We start from the raw sequence: 24,672 nt of genomic DNA, 5'->3' as shown, positions 1-24,672 counted from the left end.
TTCTCTGATAGCATGAAATTGGGGAACAAAGACCCCCGGGTAGAGGAGAAGGGGGCCGCCGAGCCGCGCTGTGCTCCGGGCCCGCCTGGATCTGGACACAAACAGATGTTAGGACAGCCCAGTGCCTCTCAGCCCCCTGAAAGGAAAGCCTTGTAGGAAAATGGGCCTGAAATGCATTGTTTTGGGCATCACGGCCTCTTAACACTACTTTGACGAAACAAACTAGGTCCAGGAGCGATACTTGTGTAGTGTAAAGAGATGGATCTAGATTCAAATCTCTCTTCAAGAGATGTCTCCCTCACGACCTTTGATCTGTTAGCCAAATTGAAAATGAAATTGAAAAATGTACACACATTTGGGAATCAAGTTTGCAACACTATGTGCAATATAGTTAAGATGAGAAACTGCTGTATAGTTTGAATTGCTATCCTTATTTGCCTTTATACCATGTTAGAATGGCCAAAAGTATGTGGACAACGGCTCATCAAACATCTCATTATAAAATCATGGGCATTAATATGGAGTTGGTCCCACCTTCGCTGCGATAACAGCCTCCACTCTTCTGGGAAGGCTCCCCACTAGATGTTGGAACATTGCTGCAGGGACTTGCTTCCATTTAGCCACAAGAGAATTAGTGAGGTCGGGCACTGATGTTGGGTGATGAGGCCTGACTCGCAGTCGGCGTTAAAATTCATCCCAAAGGTGTTCGATGGAGTAGAGGTCAGGGCTCTGTACAGGCCAGTCAAGTTCTCAAGTACAGTTGGCACTATGCATTTAGGCAAGTAGGAGATGGGAGAACCTTCCAGAAGGACAACCATCTGTGCAGCACTCCACCAATCAGGCCTTTATGGTAGTGACCAGACGGAAGTGACTCTTCAGTAAAAGGCACTTGACAGCCTGCTTGAGAGTTTACCACAAGGCACCTAAAGACTCTCGGACCATGAGAAACAAGATTGAACTCTTTGACCTAAATGCCAAGCATCATATCTGGAGTAAACCTGGCACCATCCCTACGATGAAGCATGGTGGTGGCAGCATCATGCTGTGGGGATGTTTTTCAGCGGCAGGGACTGTGAGACTAGTCAGGATCGAGGCAAAGATGATCGGAAGCAAAGTACAGAGAGATCCTTGATGAAAACTTACTCCAGAGCACACAGGACCTCAGACTGGGGTGAAGGTTCACCTTCCAACAGGACAACAACCCGAAGCACACAGCCAAGACAACAAAGGAGTGGCTTCAGGACAAGTCTCTGAATGTCCTTGTGTTGCCCAGCCAGAGCCCGGACTTGAACCCGATCGAACATCTCTGGAGAGACCTGAAAATAGCTGTGCAGCAACGCTCCCCATCTAATCTGACAGAGGTTGAGAGGAACTGCAGAGAAGAATGGGAGAAACTCCAAAAGTACAGATGTGCCAAGCTTGTAGTGTCATACTCAAGAAGACCTGATGCTGTAATCACTGCCAAAGGTGCTTCAACAAAGTACTGAGTAAAGGGTCTGAATATTTATGTAAATGTGAAATAAGTTTATTATTTTAATAGATCAGCAAACATTTCTGAAAAACGTTTTTTCCTTTGTCATTATGGGTTATTGTGTGTAGATTGATTAGTGGGAAAAAAATGAATTGTATTTAGAATAAGGCTGTAACGTAACAAAATGTGGAAAAAGTAAAGAGGTCTGAATACTTTCCGAAGGCACTGTATATAGTGTATTTACGGTATGCTAATAAGATGCACTCGCACATGAAGCAGAAATGTGGCTTTGTTCACACTATCTTTGGATGTGGTATGTCCAGAGTTGCAAAATCTGATGTTGAAGAGAGATCTCACTAGACTTGTTTTACTAACGTAAATGGGACATAAGACAAAACGATGAATCCCTCCTCAAAGAGCCTGGCCAATATGGCCGTCAAAGATAAATCACTGGGGAATTGTAGAAAGAGGCCCATGAATTCTCACTGTGCCACTTAATGGTGCCCTTTTAAATATGATGGGCTGTGAAAAGAGCAGAGCGACTTTTAATGTCACTGAGCAGAGTTGTTTAAAAGCCCTGGGTGCCAACGCTGGGTTTACAACTGTGTTACATAGAGATCCTCTGTGAGACCACCTTTGTATGACTGACAGTATGTACATTCTATCCGACCCCATGAATAAGATTTAAAATCAGGAGATCTCTCCATCACCTTCCGATGGACATTGCATTCTTTACAGTGTCAGTTCAAACGGCATTCACTTTTAATTGGAGATCTATTCTAGATGTCGGTATGTAATTCAGAAGTTTAGCTTCCGAGAAACTGCCCATTAAAAGATTGATTTGCTTGTTATGAAATATAACTTTATACATTTTAACAAAGTTAACTCTCAAATTAAGGTGGACTTCTTTTGAGCTGGAACAGATGACTTGGAGCAATTTCATAGGGGGGACATAACATCATGTAAACTCAATCATAGGGCGGAGAAAATGGAAAGGGTTGTCCCTATCAACAGGCCACCATAGTGTGTGTGTGTGTGTGTGCGTGCGTGTATACAGTCAGAAGTCAGAAGATTACATACACCTTAGCCAAATACATTTAAACTCAGTTTTTCACTATTCCTGACATTTAATCCTAGTAAACATTCCCTGTTTTAGGTCAGTTAAGATCACCACTTTATTTCAAGAAGGTGAAATGTCAGAGTAATGGCAGAGAGAATGATTTATTTCAGCTTTTATTTCTTTCATCATATTCCCAGTGGGTCAGAAGTTTACATACACTCAATTAGTATTTGGTAGGATTGCCTTTAAATTGTTTAACTTGGGTCAATCATTTCAGGTAGCCTTTCCACAATAAGTTGGGTGAATTTTGGCCCATTCCTCCTGACAGAGCTGGTGTAACTGAGTCAGGTTTGTAGGCCTCCTTGCTCGCACACACTTTTTCAGTTCTGCCCACACATTTTCTATAGGATTGAGGTCAGGACTTTGTGATGGCCACTCCAATACTTTGACTTTGCTGGCCTTAAGCCATTTTGCCACAACTTTGGAAGTATGCTTGGGGTCATTGTCCATTTGGAAGACCCATTTGCGACCAACCTTTAGCTTCCTGACTGATGTCTTGAGCTGTTGCTTCAATATATCGATATAATTTTCCTTCCTCATGTTTCCATCTATTTTCTAAAGTGCACCAGTCCCTCCTGCAGCAAAGCACCCCCACAACATGATGCTGCCACACCCATGCTTCACGGTTGGGATGGTGTTCTTCAGCTTGCAAGCATCCCCCTTTTTCCTCCAAACATAACGATGTTCATTATGGCCAAACAGTTCTATTTCGGTTTCATCAGACCAGAGGACATTTCTCCAAAAAGTACGATCTTTGTCCCCATGTGCAGTTGCAAACCTTAGTCTGGCTTTTTTATGGAGGTTTTGGAGCAGTGGCTTCTTCCTTGCTAAGCGGCCTTTCAGGTTATGTCGATATAGGACTTGTTTTACTGTGGATAGAGATACTTTTTCCTCCAGCATCTTCACAAGGTGCTGTTGTTCTGGTATTGATTTGCACTTTTCACACCAAAGTACATTCATCTCTAGGAGACAGAACGCGTCTCCTTCCTGAGCGGTATGAAGGCTGCGTGGTCCCATGGTGTTTATTCTTGCGTACTTTGTTTGTACAGATGAACGTGGTACCTTCAGGCGTTTGGAAATTTCTCCCAAGGATGAACCAGGCTAGTAGAGGTCTACAATTTTTGGCTGATTTCTTTTGATTTTCCCATGATGTCAAGCAGAGGCACTGAGTTTGAAGGTAGGCCTTGAAAAATATCCACTGGTACACCTCCAATTGACTCAAATGATGTCAGAAGCTTCTAAAGCCATGACATCCTTTCCTGGAATTTTCCAAGCTGTTTAAAGGCACAGTCAACTTAGTGTATGTAAACTTCTGACCCACTGGAATTGTGATACAGTGAATTACAAGTGAAATAATCTGTCTGTAAACAATTGTTGGAAAAATGACTTGTGTCATGCACAAAGTAGATGTCCTAACCGACTTGCCAAAACTATAGTTTGCTAACAAGACATTTGTGGAGTGGTTGAAAAACGAGTTTTAACTCCAACCTAAGTGTAACCTAACTTCCGACTTCAACTGTATGTGTAATACACACACACACACACACACACACACACACACACACCTCTCTGTACTTTGCTCCGTTCATTTTTGCCTTGATCCTGACTAGTCTCCCAGTCCCTGCCGCTGAAAAACATGACCACAGCATGATGCTGCCAACACCATGCTTCACCATAGGGATGGTGCCAGGTTTACTCCAGACGTGAAGCTTGGAATTCAGGCCAAAGAGTTGGTTTCATTGGACCAGATAATCTTATTTCTCATGGTCCGAGAGTTTTTAGGTGCTTTGTGGCAAACTCCAAGCGGGCTGTCATGTGCCTTTTAATGGAGTGTCGCTTCCATCAGGCCACTCTACCATAAAGGCCTGATTGATGAAATGCTGCAGAGATGCATGTCCTTCTGGAAGGTTCTCCCATCTCCACAGAGGAGACTCTAGAGCTCTAGAGCTCTGTCAGAGTGACCATCGGGTTCTTGGTCACCTCACTAACCAAGGCCAGCACTAGGAAGAGTCTTGGTGGTTCCAAACTTCTTCCATTTAAGAATGATGGAGGCAGACATTTTTGGTACCCTTTCCCAGATCTATGCCTCGACACAATCCTGTCTCGGAGCTCTATGGACAATTCCATCGACATCATGGCTTGGTTTTTGCTCTAAAGTGCAGTGTCAACTGTGAGTCTTTATATAGACAGGTGTGTGCCTTTTCAAATCATGTCCAATCAATTATATTTACCACAGGTTGTAGAAACATCTCAAGTATAATCAATATTTAATACATTTGCAATCATTTCTAAAAACCTGTTTCTGCTTTGTCATTATGGGGTATTGTGTGTAGATTGCTAAAGAATGTATTTTATTTAATCAATTTTATAATAATGTGGAAGAAGGGATCTGAACCTTTACATAACACCTGAAACAACATGCAGTGTCCTGGGACCTGGTTGGCACCCCACCCGACCCGAAAAGAAAAAACTATTATTGTGCTCAGCTCGCAAAGGCCCAGCACTGCATTAGTCAAAAATAGACTGACATCATACAAGCAGGGCACTATGCAACAGGCACAAAGACACCCTTATCCTCTACAGTTTATGCCCCATTTCATTTGGAACTAAATCAAAAAGTCACTATTGGCCAGTTGTTCATCCCTGGCGTTTTCAAAGGCTGCATGGATGGGCTCCATTTTGACCAAGATAGAGACAAGGAGGACAATCTAGTGAATTGCGAGATAAGACAAACATACAGCTAGCTCTGAAATTACTGGCACCCTTGACAAGATGAGCAAAAAAATGGTCTAAAATAAATAACACATACTGAGCTATATTGTATGCAAAAAAATATATACTAATTCAATTGCTCAGCAAAATATATTTTGTTTAACAAGTAATACTTTTTTTTCTCGCTAAAAGACAGGTGTCAAAATTATTGGCACCCCTGTTTTCAATACTCTTCTTGCTTGGATAATGGCACTGAGCCTTTTTCAAAAATGTTTTATGAGAATGGAGAATTTATCGGGAGGGTTTCTAGACCATTCATCCCACACATAATCTTTCCATGTCCTTGATATCATTCATCATGCGCTTATGGACGGCCCTCTTCAATTCAAACCACATGTTTTCAATTGGGTTCAAGTCCGGAGACTGAAATGGCCATTGCGAAATGTTGATTTTGTGGTCCATTAACGTTTTTTTGGGGGGGTTTTGATGTGTCTTTTGGGTTATTGTCTTGATTGAAGATCCAGTTGCAGCCAAGTTTCAGCCTCCTGACAGAGGCAACCAGGTTTTGGCTAAAATGTGGGTAAAGTTCATGATGCAGCTGACCTTAAGAAGGTTCCCAGGACCAGTGGAAGCCAAATATCCCCATCGCATGAAAGATCCACCACCATGTTTTACAGTAGGTATGAGGTACTTTTCTGCATATGGTGACTGATCATTTAAAGGGATGGTCGAAAACCACACTGTGGATTCCAGATTTTGCCCATGGAGGAATTCAAAGTTAATGGACAAACACAATTACTCCAGAACTGCAAATGTGGGGTGAGTCCAGCCTAGTAAAATAAGACCACGAGTGTATGAAGCATCAAAACAAATACGTGGAGCTTTCCACCAACTAGCTGTGAAACACGTCCTCTTATATTTCTACAACACCTTTCTCGCATAATAATGCTGGTCTTGTCTACAACCATGTACGCTCAGACAGCCTAATATTGCCACGCACGCATGCACACATCCTAGCCACCCGCCAGCACGCACACATACATACAGTACACGTGGAAGGCAAGCAGCTCTGAGCTCATATGACAAGGCCTGTATTAGAACATGCTTGTCTGTCTGCCTGGCCATGTGCTTTTAGCTAATATCCTCATATTCCCATTGCGGCAAAATCTGCATTCCTGACCCAATTTAACACCAGACCTTTCAGTAAGAATCGAGCCCCCCACCGCTAGACAAACTGGCTTGTTCCTTTTCTTCTCCCCTATGAAAAAAAAGTGGAAATCCCTTTCCTGAGCCGTTAAAGACGAATGATCAGTGCTCTAGAAAGTTGGTGGCCTTTTCAGGAGAAAGGACAGTAGGATGGAAGAAAAAAAAGTCCCCAAGACAGAGTGAGGACAAAAACCTCCTGCATTCAGAAAGAGAGAGGGGGAGTGAAGGCAGGGAGGGTGACAGGCGAGAGGGCGAGAAAGCAGAGTGTGAGTGAGTGAGTGAGAGTGAGTGAGTGAGTGAGTGAGTGAGTGAGTGAGTGAGTGAGTGAGTGAGTGAGTGAGTGAGTGAGTCAGCTGAAAGAAAATGAGGATGAGAAAAAGTGTAAATGAGAGAGAAGTGTGAGGACATGAATGAGAGAATGAGAATGAGAGATCTAAAGCCTCACTAGAGACTAAGAAGGTGAGGAGGCCAGAGTGACCTGTAGGAGTGTCCTCCCCAGTGGCCCAGTGGCCGACAGCAGGTGTGGCATCATTGACTAAGGGGGTCAATGGGGCTACAGCCCAGGCCAACCCTGGATCCGAGAGGCCACAACGCCATGGTCTGAGGGGGGCGGTGGGTGACCACTGGTGCCAGGCGCTGTCCTCACACCCTGTCACACCATGTGATCTGCCCCTGGAATGGTGGGCCCAGCTGCCAGCCGCTACGGCCAGTAACACAATGGCTGCAGCTCTTGTTGATGAGGAGGCTGTTGTTGATGAGGAGGACCAACAGAAGCCACTGCTTGTTCTTCATTTGCAGAGCGTTTTAATTGTGGAACAGCGTCCTGATCAAAGCGACATCGCTCGCGTTACGCCCTCGTTGCTGAACTCTCTCTTTCTCTCTGTGTCTCCATCTCTCTGTCTCTCTTTTCATTAGCATGGCAAGCAAATAGAGGAAAAAAGGAGAGGAGAAAACAGGCTTTGTCCCAAGGGGAATAGTCTCCCTCTATCCAGACGGGTTATCTCTCATAATGGGGCCTCATTGTGATGAATTACCCAGATCATGACGATTTATCTTCATATCGGAAACATCTTTGTCTGAGGCTATGTGGATGAATCTAAACATATAATCCAGTGACAAGGTGACGCCATATCATGATGACCTCACATATAAGTTAGTTCATTTATCGTGTTCAACTACACTATCTCTGGCATACTGCAGGCCTCATTGTCATAGATATGTTTTGTTTTCCTATTGAAACAACGAGATTGTCCTCAGAGATAGAATAAGATTATCATTGTATCACAATGTTGTGTGTATGACAGATATTTGGTTTAATTTGATTAAGTAGGGTGCTCCTGCTGTGGTATTGGGGAGTAGTAGGTATGTGTGTGTGTGTGTGTGTGTGTGTGTGTGTGTGTGTGTGTGTTTATGTGTGTGTAGGTGTGTGTGACAGCAGCCAAGGAGGGTCACAGTCCTCACAGTCCCTGGTGTCTAGGTTCCCCCAGAACAGAGGCCCAATCAGTGCTAGCCCACTGGCTAATGGATGGATGGCCCCCAAAATTAATTAGCCTGACTAATGTAGTGTACACTTAATTACACTGCCTCTGTTTTGATTAATGGAAGGGCCCACCTTAGCACACATGCTAATCAAAGGCTGGGGCAGAAAGGGAAAAGGCAGTGAAAGTTATTTATCCAGAAACAGGTTCACGAACCAAGACAATAGGCATCAACAACCCTAAATGACTCTTTCCAGCCTATTTGAAGAGTGCTTGTATATGTTTCACATTGTTAAGGGATAAATACATTATTACAGACACGGAAGAACACATGCAAACACATACACACCCATGTATGTCCACACACGCATAGACTCACACAGAAATCCACAGAGTAGAGGCCTTCACGGTTCCAAAAAGTTGGACCCGTTCCAAGACCTCTACCACTCAGGCCAGTGTTTCGAATACGGCTTTAGAAACATTATCACACACAACCCCGTCACACTTTTCCCCGGCACGGACCGTATGCTGTAAAGCACTTCGACAAAGGGTGAAAAAATGAAACACGTGTCACCCTGCTTGTCAGTTAATGAGTATTTTACAGTATTCATTTGGAGTGAGTCCTAGTCAACGGCTCCACCTTTCATTTCATGCTGCTTAAGTAGAGAAAGGACCAGGACAAAGGGAGGAAGATTGATGCCTGGGCCATCCCCTGCCATCCACCTGCTCTTTCCACTAACCACAGAAAGGAGGCGCTACCGAACACATCCACACGTCCTCCAACTGAGATCTCCCTCGTGCAGGGAGTGGTGGTGTGGTGCGGTGTGCGGTGCGGTGAGAGGCCGCTAGCCTAATGAAATCTGCCCATGTAGCGGCCAGATAAACTCCAATTAAAACAGGCACAAGCTATGTCACGGGGACAGTAGATCAAGTCAGCAATTAACCTCCCCGCTGGCCTCCATCAATCCTTAAATTGGAGCGACCGGCCAGGAGAGCACAATTTCTGCAGATATTAAATTTACATTCTATTAAGTTTAATTAGGATACATTTTAAATATACTGAGAGTCCAGGCACGGAGCCCTGGGGCTGTCACTGAGCCTCTGTGATTCACTGCCACTGGTCCCTGGGGTTCCGGGGCGTCCCATCATGCACCTCTTCTTCAGTCTCGGTCCGGGCCGTCTCAGCACACACTCAGCAGCACACAGGTGGTTAATCAACTCCTAATACCTTCTCTCACACATACAACTTTCTGACATGCACATCATAGTAAGTTTAGGTCATTCCCCAAATCAGAAAACAGGTACAAGTGCACCATTCCAATCAACTGAATACACTCGTTCCCTTCTGTACTGTCCCAATGCCCTATCCACCCATCGAGTGCTTGGGCAGCCTCATTCCTCCACTTGCACTTCTCTCTGGCTGGGCTCACCTCTCCTGTCCTGATGATACAGTCAGAGCAGGAAAAAGGGACCGGGGACTGGTCCATGACACTGGGAAGACCACCTCCAGGGAGCTCAACCCCAGCATTAGTCTCCACTTGGCTGTGTCCTTTGTCCCCTGGTGAAAGGCCCAGTGAATGAGGGTCAATTGAAGACAATTCCCTCTGTCGGACACAATTAACGGGGAGCCCAGTTGGGAGGGGGGCTGGCCACAGCCTCTGGTTACTGATCCTGCAGCACAAGCATGCCAGGAATCCGCCACCTATGTCCAACCCTGGGACAATGGGGTATAGGACATTGGGCCTAGTGTGTAGACCACCACACATGGATCCACAGGGCATGATGGGTTAAGGGGAGGGGCTGGTGGCTATTTGCATTGCAGTGGGTGTCCATGATGACACTCAGAGAGAAAGAGTGTAGCTGTAGTGTTCAAGCAACTAGAGAAATACATGTATTAAATGCTCCTCTTTTTGCCCACATATAATATGGGACAGTTCTTACCTTTCTGCATTGAAGAAGTGGAGAGGTAATTGTGCCTAATGTGTGTTACAGAGTGAGAGACACAGAGAGAGGAGCCCCCCATCTGAATCAATCTCCAGATAAGCAGGCCCAATTTATTAAAAAGCATCGTTCCAATGTGCACTAATTGTCCAGCTGACAATAATTGTCATTACATGGTTGCCATATCTCCTGGCTGGGAGTTATAGAGCCACATGAAAGCTACAATCATATGTTTACTGGTGACATCACAGCGTCCCTCCACAACCACATCCAGTACAGGTCACCATTACATCAGACTGGTGAGCTCTGCGCTGGACGGTTTTATATGAGTAGAATGCTGCCTCTAACGGGACGAGCCCCTTGGATGATGCCATCAGCCTGTGGTGTTGTCCCGTTAAAGGGTGAGTATGAGGACCTCTTAGGAAGGAGTAAAGGGAAGGAGAGGGGTGTGTGTGAGAGGAGAGAAAGTGTGTGTTTGTGTGGGAGAATAGAGCGATGGTAGAAGGGGCTTCATGGCCCACAGATCTGACTTCCTGAGGTACACCCCCCCCAGTGGCAGCACCACCCCTTCACGCAGGGAAAATCAATCAGGAACATTATGTGTGTGTGTGTGTGTGTGTGTGTGTGTGTGTGTGTGTGGTGGGGATATTGAAGGTGCATGAGAAAGGAGTTGGGCGGAGGGGAGTAGGCAGAGACAGACACAAACCGGTGCTAGCCTTACACATCCCTGGGAAAGGGGCCATGACCCCTAGTACACTTAAACAGCATTTCAGTGGCAGAGACACAGAGAGGGTGACTACTTACCTACCACAGAGCAAAGGGGGAGGAGGAAGGAGGGGGTGTCTGATCTAGATTAGTAATGGGGGATAAATATGGTGACGTACTGGGATGATATTCTTTCTGATGGTTATATTTCTATGATCACCCAGTTTGGGTTAGAAACGTTGTACTATTAAACACTTTGGCAGCATTATACCAGGATTTATTTTTTGTTCTACATTATTTCTACATAGTTTTTTCTATAGTCATAATAACCCAATGTCTCAGCGGTAGCTGGAATATGAAATGAATGGCCACTATATGATATGTTTGTATATAATGATCACAGTCATGCTAACCACTTCATATTCCTCAATCGAGGTAACCTAGAAGTTGGGTGCGAGTGTCTTTGATTCAAAATGGTTTCGATGTTCCCTGATTATTCTTCCCGGCATATGTTCTTCCCTCTTAGGCTGTGGCTACTGTGCACTTGGGACCTTAGCTTACTGTATTGAGTGATTCCTCACGAAACCAGGACAACAACAAAAATGCCATGATTTTGGGGATTTTCACAAAATTGAATCCATAGAATGGTCCTTTGGAAGGAGGATTGTTGGCCTATACAATGAGTATCCAAAACATTAAGAACACCTGCTCTTTCCATGACAGACTGACCAGGTGAATCCAGGTGAAAGCTATGATCCCTTATTGATGTCACTTGTTAAATCCACTTCAAATCAGTCTAGATGAAGAGCAGGAGACTGTGTGCCATTCAGAGGCTGAATCAGCAAGACAACAGATTTAAGTGCCTTTGAACGGGGTATGATAGTAGGCGCCAGGAGCATCACCCAAAGGACATCCAGCCAACCTGAGTCAACATGGACCAGCATCCCTGTGGAATGCTTTCGACACCTTGTAGATTCCATGTCCTGATGATTTTGGTGCAACTCAATATTAGGAAGGTGTTCCTAATATTTGGAATACTCAGTGTATGTGACATTAGTATGTTGAAGCATAATTGGGAAATTACCCAGGCCTCCTTTAAGACGCCATAATGTTTCATTTGTAGGTGCTACAAAATATTAAGTTTCACCACTTGCTCTGTAATATGAGTAGTATTTTGATTTCAAATATGATTATTTTTTACATTAATTTATGAATATTGAAAAATTAAATGTTTGATTTGGCAAATGTTTCTATATATTGTTTACCATAATATACTCCACGCAGAAATCTAAGTTCCAGAGTGACATCTTTGCTACTTTTAGAGTTATGTTCAAATTTGCAAGCATTACTGAGTGAATGTGAAAATGGATTCAAAATGGTCACCCTCTGTTGGTAATTTGCAGGATGTGCAATGATACGGGATAGCTGTGATTTGTTACATTGCCTACTACACCAATTTTTCTGTATAAAAATGGGCCATAACTTTAAAACTAGCAGAGATCCCACCCTGGAACTTTGATATGCCGGTAGAGTATATTAGGTTCAACAATATATATAGAAAATTGCCAAATCTAAATCTGTGATTTTTTAATATTCCTGTTTATATTATTCAATATTCATAAATTAGTACAGACAAAAATAGTGACTAAAATATTAGTCAAACACCTATTTTCCAGTGGCAAGTGGCAGGTAGTACGCTTGGATTGCGTCCTACCTGACAGGTCGCTCCTACCAGGTGGCGTGGCGAGAATCCGTCTCCTCACCACGTGCTCTCACCACTGGTGTCCCCCAGGGCTCTGTTCTAGGCCCTCTCCTATTCTCGCTATACACCAAGTCACTTGGCTCTGTCATAACCTCACATGGTCTCTCCTATCATTGCTATGCAGACGACACACAATTAATCTTCTCCTTTCCCCCTTCTGATGACCAGGTGGCGAATTGCATCTCTGCATGTCTGGCAGACATATCAGTGTGGATGACGGATCACCACCTCAAGCTGAACCTCGGCAAGACGGAGCTGCTCTTCCTCCCGGGGAAGGACTGCCCGTTCCATGATCTCGCCATCACGGTTGACAACTCCACTGTGTCCTCCTCCCAGAGCGCTAAGAACCTTGGCGTGATCCTGGACAACACCCTGTCGTTCTCAACTAACATCAAGGCGGTGGCCCGTTCCTGTAGGTTCATGCTCTACAACATCCGCAGAGTACGACCCTGCCTCACACAGGAAGCGGCGCAGGTCCTAATCCAGGCACTTGTCATCTCCCGTCTGGATTACTGCAACTCGCTGTTGGCTGGGCTCCTGCCTGTGCCATTAAACCCCTACAACTCATCCAGAACGCCGCAGCCCGTCTGGTGTTCAACCTTCCCAAGTTCTCTCACGTCACCCTGCTCCTCCGCTCTCTCCACTGGCTTCCAGTTGAAGCTCGCATCCGCTACAAGACCATGGTGCTTGCCTACGGAGCTGTGAGGGGAACGGCACCTCAGTACCTCCAGGCTCTGATCAGGCCCTACACCCAAACAAGGGCATTGCGTTCATCCACCTCTGGCCTGCTCGCCTCCCTACCACTGAGGAAGTACAGTTCCCGCTTAGCCCAGTCAAAACTGTTCGCTGCTCTGGCCCCCCAATGGTGGAACAAACTCCCTCACGACGCCAGGACAGCGGAGTCAATCACCACCTTCCGGAGACACCTGAAACCCCACCTCTTTAAGGAATACCTAGGATAGGATAAAGTAATCCTTCTCACCCCCCCCTTTAAAAGATTTAGATGCACTATTGTAAAGTGGCTGCTCCACTGGATGTCATAAGGTGAATGCACCAATTTGTAAGTCGCTCTGGATAAGAGCGTCTGCTAAATGACTTAAATGTAAATGTAAAATGGCAAATCGAAGAGACTATAACTGTCTAAATAGACAGAAAAAAAAAGATTTTTCATTTCAGTTTACTGAAACGAGACAACATTTTCCCTGTGACTAAAATCTGACTAAGTAGACTGGACAAGAGTTTTTGGAAAGATTGATGAACAATTCATATTAGCAGCACAGATTCGCAGCGTAGTTCAATTCAGCAGTACGAAGGATGAGTCACACTAGGCAAACACAGCCTACATACAGTATGCTGATGAGCTGTGGGGCAGCAAGCAATGAGCTGGTGAGCTGCGGGGGAGCAAGCGATGAGCGTGGGCAGACAGGAAGCCACCGGCTCGCCTCCGATTATACACATCGCGCAGGCAACTGTTGCTTCACCGCCAGCCTTCTTGTTAGCTACCCTTTACCTGGTTAAGAAACACAAGCTGCTTTGTGAAAATAAAAACAATAGCAACATTGACTAATAGGAAAACATGTTTGTCTCTCCCATGAGTAGGCTATAGAAAAGTAGGCTGTCTTCGAAATGCAGTCTCGCTCAACTCTCCCACTTTTCCCACCGCATTTCATATACAGGTCCTGTAGCCAACGTAGCCAAGTCTTCCTCTTTTCTTCAGAGAAAACGGCTTGATTCTAGTTCAAAAGACATGATCTATAATACTGGCGCTAAGTTTTCTTCTCTTTCTATCGTGCATTGGTGGGACGCATTTTTATATTCATTAAGCATATCGCGGGCCGTTCTAAAACTAGGCTACTATCGGACCGGACCGTTCTAAAACTAGGCTACTATCGGACCGGACCGTTCTAAAACTAGGCTACTATCGGACCGGACCGTTCTAAAACTAGGCTACTATCGGACCGGGCCGTTCTAAAACTAGGCTACTATCGGACCGGACCGTTCTAAAACTAGGCTACTATCGGACCGGACCGTTCTAAAACTAGGCTACTATCGGACCGGACCGTTCTAAAACTAGGCTACTATCGGACCGGACCGTTCTAAAACTAGGCTACTATCGGACCGACCGCTCTAAAACTAGGCTACTATCGGACCGACCGTTCTAAAACTAGGCTACTATCGGACCGGACCGTTCTAAAACTAGGCTACTATCGGACCGGACCGTTCTAAAACTAGGCTACTATCGGACCGGGCCGTTCTAAAACTAGGCTACTATCGGACCGGGCCGTTCTAAAACTAGGCTACTATCGGACCGGGCCGTTCTAAAACTAGGCTACTATCGGACCGGGCCGTTCTAAAACTAGGCTACTATCGGACCGGGCCGTTCTAAAACTAGGCTACTATCGGACCGGGCCGTTCTAAAACTAGGCTACTATCGGACCGACCGTTCTAAAACTAGGCTACTATCGGACCGGGCCGTTCTAAAACTAGGCTACTATCGGACCGGGCCGTTCTAAAACTAGGCTACTATCGGACCGGGCCGTTCTAAAACTAGGCTACTATCGGACCGGACCGTTCTAAAACTAGGCTACTATCGGACCGGACCGTTCTAAAACTAGGCTACTATCGGACCGGACCGTTCTAAAACTAGGCTACTATCGGACCGGGCCGTTCTAAAACTAGGCTACTATCGGACCGGGCCGTTCTAAAACTAGGCTACTATCGGACCGGGCCGTTCTAAAACTAGGCTACTATCGGACCGGGCCGTTCTAAAACTAGGCTACTATCGGACCGGGCCGTTCTAAAACTAGGCTACTATCGGACCGGACCGGTAACCTTTTGTTTAGGCTGCACCTTGTTCAGTCATGTTACCTTCATTAGTCAGCTACAGCTAACAACCTGGATGCAGGATGCAACGTTTTGGAATATTAACATAGCATATTTCTATGTAGAACAAACATGCCTCTTTGACACGTAGAATAATGAATAACGTTGGCTCTATTTATGGAATTTCTATCTCCAACATTCAAGATCGTTTTTTTTTTAACTGAACGTGGTTCTGGTAACATATAACCAGTATTCTATATGCAAACATTTTGTGGCACAGAAAGTAAGGAAAAGGGATAGCAAACTATTTATTGACTCAAGCACCGGGACTCGGAATTCAGCCATAGGGACTGGTGACTCGACCATTGGATGACTTGGACTTGGGACTTGAGCACAGAGGACTTGGGACTCGATTCGGACTCGACGTTTAGTAACTCGACTACATCACTGGGCGAAACAGTCATTAGCTCCCGTTCTGCTTTTGGACACCAATGTGGCTGCGGCATCTGTGGAACGTTGGTAACAATGGCAATGACGTGACCGAGTGATGGAGGTGCAACCCATACTAATTTGCCAATACTTTGCAGCAGCATCTGGTTATTGTGCTACTACTCTCTCATTATTCAAAGGTCAAATGTTTTGATTGAGGCTATGATATTGTAGTCAGAATTACTAAAACTAGACTAAATCTGAAAAAAAAGAGTGCCAAAATTAACACTTTGATTTTTTATTATTGAAATCAAAAAATACTACTCCCATTACAGAGCAGGAGGAAATGCTTAATTTGACACCAATTCTTGCTTTGTAGCACTTACAGATGAAACATTATGGAGACTTAAAGGAGGCCTTGGTTAGCCAAAATGTTATAAATATGCCAACTCTGATGATCAATTATGCTTTTAGATACAAATGTCAAATGTCAACCATCCTTTTTCCAAAGGACCATTCTATGAATGAACATCTCCCAAATCATGTCATTTTTTTTGTCCTGGTTTCGTGATGCGATCACTATTATCTCCAAAGCATAATATTCTCACATGATCAGCAGCTCTAATGTGCCCTAAACACGGCTGAGGAATTCAATGTACCGCCGAAAGACTAGACTACGCAATCTATCAATGTGATAAGATACAGTAGAAAACATCATATGGTCGCACACAACAACCAAAGCAGCTGAACACAGCAGCGTGAAACAACATGCTCATTTAATGTTTGCCTACGAGGAATAGCACATGACCTCTGCGTTCAATTAAGTATTCTATTCAATTCCTCCCCTAGTGATTCGATGGTTAAACTACACTCTCCACTCAAAAGGCCCTTCTCACTTTACCTCACAGGATGAAGTATTTCCTGAATTGTTTGAGCAAAAGTCCTCCATTCAACAACCGCCCACCCCCTCCGCCCCACTCCTCTTCCCCTTCCCTTTTTGAGACAATGGGACTTCTCCCAAATTAACAATCACCACAATTTGAAAAGAGCCTCTGATTTGAGGTGCCATTGTGTGGTGGGAGCAGGGTTGGCCCCCACAAGTGGCTGGGCTCTCTCTTATCACGGAGCTCTGCTGTCTGTGTGGAACTTTATGGCTTGTTATCCTACAGCCCCCCCCACACTCAAATCTCCTGATGAGGATTGCTGAATGACTACTCTGACTACTACACTGACTCTAATGTGGCGGCATTTGCACCAAAAGAAAGGGAGGGAGAGAGGAAGGGAGGGAGAGAGGAAGGGGGAGAGGGAGAGATGAAGGGAGGGAGAGAGGAAGGGAGGGAGAGATGAAGGGAGGGAGAGATGAAGGGAGGGAGAGAGGAAGGGAGGGAGAGAGGAAGTGAAGGGGGACGGCACCATAACATAATGGACTTGGAGAGTTGGTTAGCAAAGACAGCTGGGCCAACGACAGTGGAGGGGTGAAAATGAGCGATAACTGTGATGGCTGTTGTCCCCCACAAAACCCTAGAAAATTGTGCACACACACACAGAGAGAGAGATATCAGCAACACCTATCCATGTCAAGGTGCATGTGCCGAATCACCTATAGTGTAGACACTAACTGATATGTTCGCAACACATGCATCAATGTGCTTACCTCGATAACCTGCCTTGTATCCAACCTGAAGTTGAAGTCCCCAAAGACAAAATATGGCACCTTCTCAAACCGCTGGTCAGTGATCCTGAAAAACATGAAAATTATTTGTCATTAAAAGTGAATTGATCCAAGTGGAGTTGTATACTGTTGATGGGACTCTCTGCTGGGCCTTAGTGTTTGGTTGCCTCGGGGCATTTTATTTATGAGGTGTACACCACCACCTAGTGGTAGCAACATTGCAAGACGTTTGCACCCCTGTGGATAACAATGTTCAATATTCAACTAAAAATCAGTTAACGCCACAGGGTTCAATTCTTGGACCGACTCTCTTCTCTGTATACATCAATGAGGTCGCTCTTGCTGCTGGTGAGTCTCTGATCCACCTCTACGCAGACGACACCATTCTGTATACTTCCGGCCCTTCTTTGGACACTGTGTTAACAACCCTCCAGGCAAGCTTCAATGCCATACAACTCTCCTTCCGTGGCCTCCAATTGCTCTTAAATACAAGTAAAACTAAATGCATGCTCTTCAACCGATCGCTACCTGCACCTACCCGCCTGTCCAACATCACTACTCTGGACGGCTCTGACTTAGAATACGTGGACAACTACAAATACTTAGGTGTCTGGTTAGACTGTAAACTCTCCTTCCAGACCCATATCAAACATCTCCAATCCAAAGTTAAATCTAGAATTGGCTTCCTATTTCGCAACAAAGCATCCTTCACTCATGCTGCCAAACATACCCTTGTAAAATTGACCATCCTACCAATCCTCGACTTTGGCGATGTCATTTACAAAATAGCCTCCAATACCCTACTCAACAAATTGGATGCAGTCTATCACAGTGCAATCCGTTTTGTCACCAAAGCCCCATATACTACCCACCATTGCGACCTGTATGCTCTCGTTGGCTGGCCCTCGCTTCATACTCGTCGCCAAACCCACTGGCTCCATGTCATCTACAAGACCCTGCTAGGTAAAGTCCCCCCTTATCTCAGCTCGCTGGTCACCATAGCATCTCCCACCTGTAGCACACGCTCCAGCAGGTATATCTCTCTAGTCACCCCCAAAACCAATTCTTTCTTTGGCCGCCTCTCCTTCCAGTTCTCTGCTGCCAATGACTGGAACGAACTACAAAAATCTCTTAAAATTGGAAACACTTATCTCCCTCACTAGCTTTAAGCACCAACTGTCAGAGCATCTTACAGATTACTGCACCTGTACATAGCCCACCTATAATTTAGCCCAAACAACTACCTCTTTCCCAACTGTATTTAATTAATTTATTTATTTTGCTACTTTGCACCCCATTATTTTTATTTCTACTTTGCACATTCTTCAATTGCAAAACTACCATTCCAGTGTTTTACTTGCTATATTGTATTTACTTTGCCACCATGGCCTTTTTTGCCTTTACCTCCCTTCTCACCTCATTTGCTCACATTGTATATAGACTTGTTTTTTTTACTGTATTATTGACTGTATGTTTGTTTTACTCCATGTGTAACTCTGTGTCGTTGTATGTGTCGAACTGCTTTGCTTTATCTTGGCCAGGTCGCAATTGTAAATGAGAACTTGTTCTCAACTTGCTTACCTGGTTAAATAAAGGTGAAATAAAAATAAATAAAAAACGTGAATACGTCTGTGCAGATTTGGGCCTTTCAAATGTTTTTATTCAAATCAAATCACATTTGTCACATGTGCAGGTGTAGACCTTACCATGAAATGTTACTGACAAGCCCTTAACCAACAATGCAGTTCAAGAAATAGAGTTAAGAAAATATTTACCAAATAAACTAAAGTAAAAATTTTTATTAAAACTAACACAAAATACCAATACCGAGGCTATATACAGGGGGTACCGAGTCAATGTGCGGAGGTATCACAATCAAACTGTGCAAGTCTCAAATTCCAATGAACAAAAATATAAACACAACATGTAAAGTGCTGGTCCCGTGTGTAATGAGCTGAAATAAAAGATCCCAGAAATGTTCCATATGTAGAAAAAACATATCTCTCAAATGTTGTGCACAAAAGTGTTTACATCCCTGTTAGTAAGAATGTTATCCTTTGTCAAGATAATCCATCCACCTGACAGGTGTGGCATATCAAGAAGCTGATTAAACAGCATGATAATTACACAGGTGCACCTTGTGCTGGGGTCAATAAAAGGCCACTCTAAAATGTGCAGTTTTGTCACACAACACAATGCCACAGGTGTCTCATGTTTTGACGGAGCGTGCAATTGTACGTCCAACACGCCCCACAACCGCAGACCACGTGTAACCATGCCAGCCCAGGACCTCCACATCCGGCTTCTTCACCTGCAGGATCGTCAGAGGGGGGGGGGTGCATAGGAGCATTTCTGTCTGTAATAAAGCTCTTTTGTGAGGAAAAACAAATTCTGATTGTGGGTGGGCCTATGCCCTCCCAGGCCCACCCAGTCACGTGAAATCCATAGATTAGGACCTAATGATTTTATTTCAAATGGACTGATTTCCATATATTAACTGTAACTCAGTAAACTCTTTGACATTTTTGCATGTTGCATTTATGTTTTGGGTCAGTATATGTTCTAGTTTGTGATTGAGTTGATTTGAACATGCTATTCCAAATGGCATATGACGAGATCTGACTGAGTGTGCCTGCAGAGGCGTCATACACCCATTATTTAGGTGACAGAAAGGGGGATGTGATGAAGCCACCATGCATGCAAAAATATTTTGGAAGTAATGTATATGCATGTATTAATGTCTACATTAGTTTTGCCACATTTATGCTATTACAAACACTTTTTAATGCATACTTTTAAATGATATTACACTTTTGAGATTACTAATGTTACTGTCCTCACTACAATTACTTAAATAGTTACATGTAATTTTGTTCTTGAAACATTTAATTGAATTATACTGTGACGACCCTCCCACTCTGTCTGCCGTATTTCTTCTCTTTGCTCTCGTTTTCCTTCTTAGGATGCCGGTGGGCGGAGCCGGGAGGGTCGTCAGCGACATGGGACACACCTGGGCCCGGGTGGGTCCCAGGATAAATACACCACTTCCCCATCTCCATGCAGACACCTTTATAGATTTTGTTGTGGTATTTTTGTGGCCTTCTGTTAGAATGCTTTGGCACCTTTCAACACCCCGCATAATCACATATATGCATGCAAAACACTCACTTACACTACTGATTACACACACCATTGTAAATTGTATTTAGTTTACTTAATAAATATATTTTTGTTATTCCTAATCTCCACGTTGTCTCCCTTTTTGTTACGGACTTCGAGCCGGTTCGTGACAAGTGGGGGCTCATCCGGGATCTTGAAGGTATTGTGTTTGGGAGAAAACATGGCGTTAATGTTAAACTCTGTAGGTGCTTCGTTTCCCTGTTTTGTTACAGCTTGTTTGTGTTGTAATGTTTGGTGCCCAGTATTGGTTGCCTTTGTTTGTTAGGTAAACTTGCCACTGCGGTGGATAGTTGGTTGTGTGCTGCATTGAAGACTATATTGGGTAGTTTCCAGGCCCCTGCCCAGGCTGGAGACTCTTGCTCTACTTGCTGTTGGGACATTGGTCTGGGTGAGTACAATTGTCTGTGTACCTCAGTGGGAGATTTGGGTAGGGTAGTGACACTTACTACCCGGAGCTATAGCCTTTTTCCGCTGTTAGGCTTAGCGACGTGTTTCATTTTTGTAAACTTTGGGCATGGTTATTTTGTTTGTGTGGTGTCTGTGGCCTGAGCTGTTGTCTGAAGGGCACATTTGTGGCTTGGGGTAATCTGCCAGCGTGCTGGGTGGCTTATTTCCTTGCCAGCGGGCTACGGTGCGTAATGACCCACTGCAAATCTGCACGAAGACTAGGGTTGTGTTACTGTAGGTTTTGGGGAAGCTCCATATCTCATCTCTCTTCTGTGGTGCCTAGTGTGATTGTCACTTCTCTTGTGGTCTGGTGTGGTCAGCAGAGCGGGAAGAGAAATGTATTTACGTCTGATTATGGCGTCTAATGTAGACCAGTTCATTCGCTTTCCATCAGAGGAACTGTTAGAATTAAGTACTAAAGAACGGCTGTTAAAGATCGCTGAACACTGCAAGATTGAAATTTAGTGATAAACGTAGTCAATTCTGTTACGTTGATGTTGCCAAAATGTAATAAGGACCCTGGGATGTTATTTTCGTTGGAGCTTGTTGCTGACATGCCCTGTCCCTGAATGTTTATGTGACTGATCATTGTTTGGTATTGTCCTGTTCTGTCGCTTCTGGTCTCGTTTTCTTCTTTCCTCTTAAACATTGCTTCCTGTGCACAAAGGTTGCTGAGGTCTGGGGAGGTTGTGGTTGGCTGGGGCAAATGGAAGTGTGAACATTTACACCATCAATTTGGGACGCAGAGGCTGGTATGTTTCGGGGTCCTTGTTGGTCACCGGTTTTATGGGGGGCGTCAGCTACATGGGAAACACCTGGGCCCGGGATAAATACACCACTTCCCCATTCATGGAGAACACTCTCTCCATGCAGACACCTCTATTGGTGTTTTTGTGGCCTTTTGGTTGTATGCTTTGGCACCTTTCAACACCCTGCATTATCACATTTATGCATGCCAAACACTACTGATTACACACAATTAACAATGGTATTTATTTAATTTAATTGTATTTTGTTATTCTTGTCTCCCTTTTGTTACCGAACTTCGAGCTGGTTTGTGACAATAAAAAGCATCAGCAATCCCGTGTCTTCAGAAAGTATTCCACATTTTGTTACAACCTCAATTAAAAATGTCTCACCCATCTACACACAATACCCCATAATGACCAAGACAAAACATGTGTTGAAAAATGAATATCCAATCTACCGGAGTCAGTACCACATTTGCGTCTTTCTGGTTAAGTCTAAGAGCTTTGCACATTCAAGTTGATTGTTAATAGCTGGACAGCCATTTTCATGTCTTGACAGACTTAAGCCAAATCTAACTAGGCCACTCAGGAACATTCAATGTCTTGGTAAGTAACTCCACTGCATATGTGTGCCTGTTGAAAAGCAGACAAGGTTTTCCTCTTTTTTTGCCTGTGCTTAGCTCTGTTCTGTTTCTTTGTATACTAAACTCCATAGTTGGACAGCCATTTTTGGGGTGGCAGGGTAGCCTAGTGATTAGAGCATTGGATTAGTAACCGGAAGGTTGCAAGTTCAAACCCCCGAGCTGACAAGGTACAATTCTGTCGTTCTGCCCCTGAACAGGCAGTTAACCCACTGTTCCTAGGCCATCATTGAAAATAAGTTACTTTCTTTGCCACATTTTCTGCAGTTTATTGTAGTGCCTTGACTGCATGTTTTGGAATATTTTCAATTCTGTACAGGCTTCCTTTTCACTGTCAAATAGGTTAGTGTTGTGCCATTCAACTGTTTTAAAGTCACCATTGGCGAAATTCAGGAAGGACGCCTGTATCGTGACTCAAAAGTGTAATTAACGTCTTCCCTGTGCTGAAAGAAATATTCAATGTATATTTTTTTCTACCAATAGCTGCCCTTTGTTGCAAGGCATTAGTCTTTGAATCTGTACTGCAGGACCTAACAGATATTTGTACACCCCTTTAAATCAGTAGAATCTGCTACGTCAGCTACACCCGTTGCTGACAAGTGTATAAAATCGAGAACACATCCTTACTGAAGAGCTCAGTGACTTACACCACCTTTCCAAAAAATCTGCTATGTTAGAGCTGCCCCGGTGAACTGTAAGTGCAGTTATTGTGACGTGGGAACTTCTAGGCGCAACAGCGGCTCAGCCACACAAGCTCACAGAACGTGAGTCCTCGTCAGCACAACGACTGCTCGTCTGGAGCTTCATGAAATGGGTTTCCATGGCCGAGCGTCAGCTGGAGTGGTGTAAAGGTTGCCGCGGATACCAGGAGAGCGCTCCCTGCCCCAGTGCATAGTGCAGGAGGAATAATGGTCTGGGCTAGGCTCCTTAACGCTACAGCATACAATGCCATTCTGAGCTTCCAACAGTTTGGGGAAGGCCCTTTCCCATTTCAGCCTGACGAAGTCCATACAGAAAGGGTATGTGGAAGAACTTGACTGGTCTGCACAGATCCCTGACTTCACCCCCATCAAACACCTTACATCCAAATGACATAACACACATCAATACATTATCATAAGGTAGCTTAGCGTTTAAAAGCATTGGGCCCGTAACTGAAAGGTCGCTGGTTCGAATTCCTGAGCCGGCAAGGTGGAAAAATCTTCCGTTCTGCCCTTGAGCATGGCAGTTAACCCTCAACAGCTGCTCCCCTGATGACGTGGTCGTTGATTAAGGCAGCCTCCGGCACCTCTCTAATTCAGAGAGGTTGGGTTAAATGTTGAAGACACATTTCAGTTGAGTGCAACTGACTAGGTATTCCATTTCAACTAAGTATTTTTCTGCATGTCTAAGTTTAACTATTGAGCTGTTTGTATCCTCCTGACTGGTGGTTCATTTTTTAAAAATAAACTAAAATGTGCTTCTCTGCTAAAATCTGGGTAAAAGATTGAAAGGAATGTGAGTTTTATTCAGTACATTTCGTAATTGCTTGTATTTCTAAATTCCTGCAACCTTGCCAGCAGGCATGCCAGCTAACTTGATTGATAGCCTGAAGTGGCTTGGTGCTAGTTAGGTTCCCGATCACCCAGTCACATATCTAGCTGGCTAGCTAAAGCCAACTTAATATAATTGCTAGGTGGCTAGAATTACAGAGAATAATAACATTTAGATTTTATTTAATCATCAAGAAGGAAAGGCTTTGTAGCTTGATCAAATGTTAATTTACAAGCATACCTCTTGCAAGTCCTTCCCATCACTGGCAGCTAAACTCAAATTAAACACTGTGTCGCTCTCTCTGCTCTGTGGTGCACCACTTACTAGGGATAATTGGGGGAAAGAATTATCTTTGCCTGGTCCAGTCAGTGTGGCCCATCCACAAAATATGATAAAACATTTAGTCATTCATTTAACATCTGACAAATTAAAAAACAGGAGAAAACTGAGGGGGCATGTGCTCTCTATGGGCATCTGCTATAATTTGCATGGGATTTGTGCAGTCATGAACTCGGTCCCAATATCCACACTTGCATACTACTTAGTATGTGGTGATGTAATGAACATATGTAACAGAGTTAAGAATATGCCGTAAGCTTGAAATGTCAGGGATGGAGCCATCCAATCGGTACCCTTTTGGGTGGCTCAACATGTTGGAACGTTGTCAAGGAGGGCGGTCATGTGCATGCGAAGCAGGATCACTGGTTTGAGCACAGTATGGGGCAGTCGGACAGTGGAGGAAGCTAAGCTGTTAACAGTACGCGGTCCCAGTTACACATTGTTCCTGTACCCAAGAATGCAAA

General features: G+C 44.4%; 1 protein-coding gene across 2 annotated transcripts in view; it reads right to left on the bottom strand.

Annotated features, from left to right (window-relative positions):
* Positions 1-24,672, bottom strand: part of LOC115135265 (inositol polyphosphate-5-phosphatase A-like) — a 281,318-nt gene that overhangs the window by 61,133 nt on the left and 195,513 nt on the right. For both annotated transcript variants that reach the window (XM_029669757.2, XM_029669756.2), the window contains exon 9: positions 17,302-17,386. In XM_029669757.2, the coding sequence (XP_029525617.1) occupies positions 17,302-17,386 (85 nt within the window). The remainder of the gene's footprint in view (positions 1-17,301; positions 17,387-24,672) is intronic.

This window comes from Oncorhynchus nerka, linkage group LG10, assembly GCF_034236695.1.
Source record: "Oncorhynchus nerka isolate Pitt River linkage group LG10, Oner_Uvic_2.0, whole genome shotgun sequence".
NCBI classification, from domain to species: Eukaryota; Metazoa; Chordata; class Actinopteri; order Salmoniformes; family Salmonidae; genus Oncorhynchus; species Oncorhynchus nerka.
Note: the sequence above shows the minus strand (reverse complement) of the source record. Positions and strands in the feature narration are given on the sequence as shown.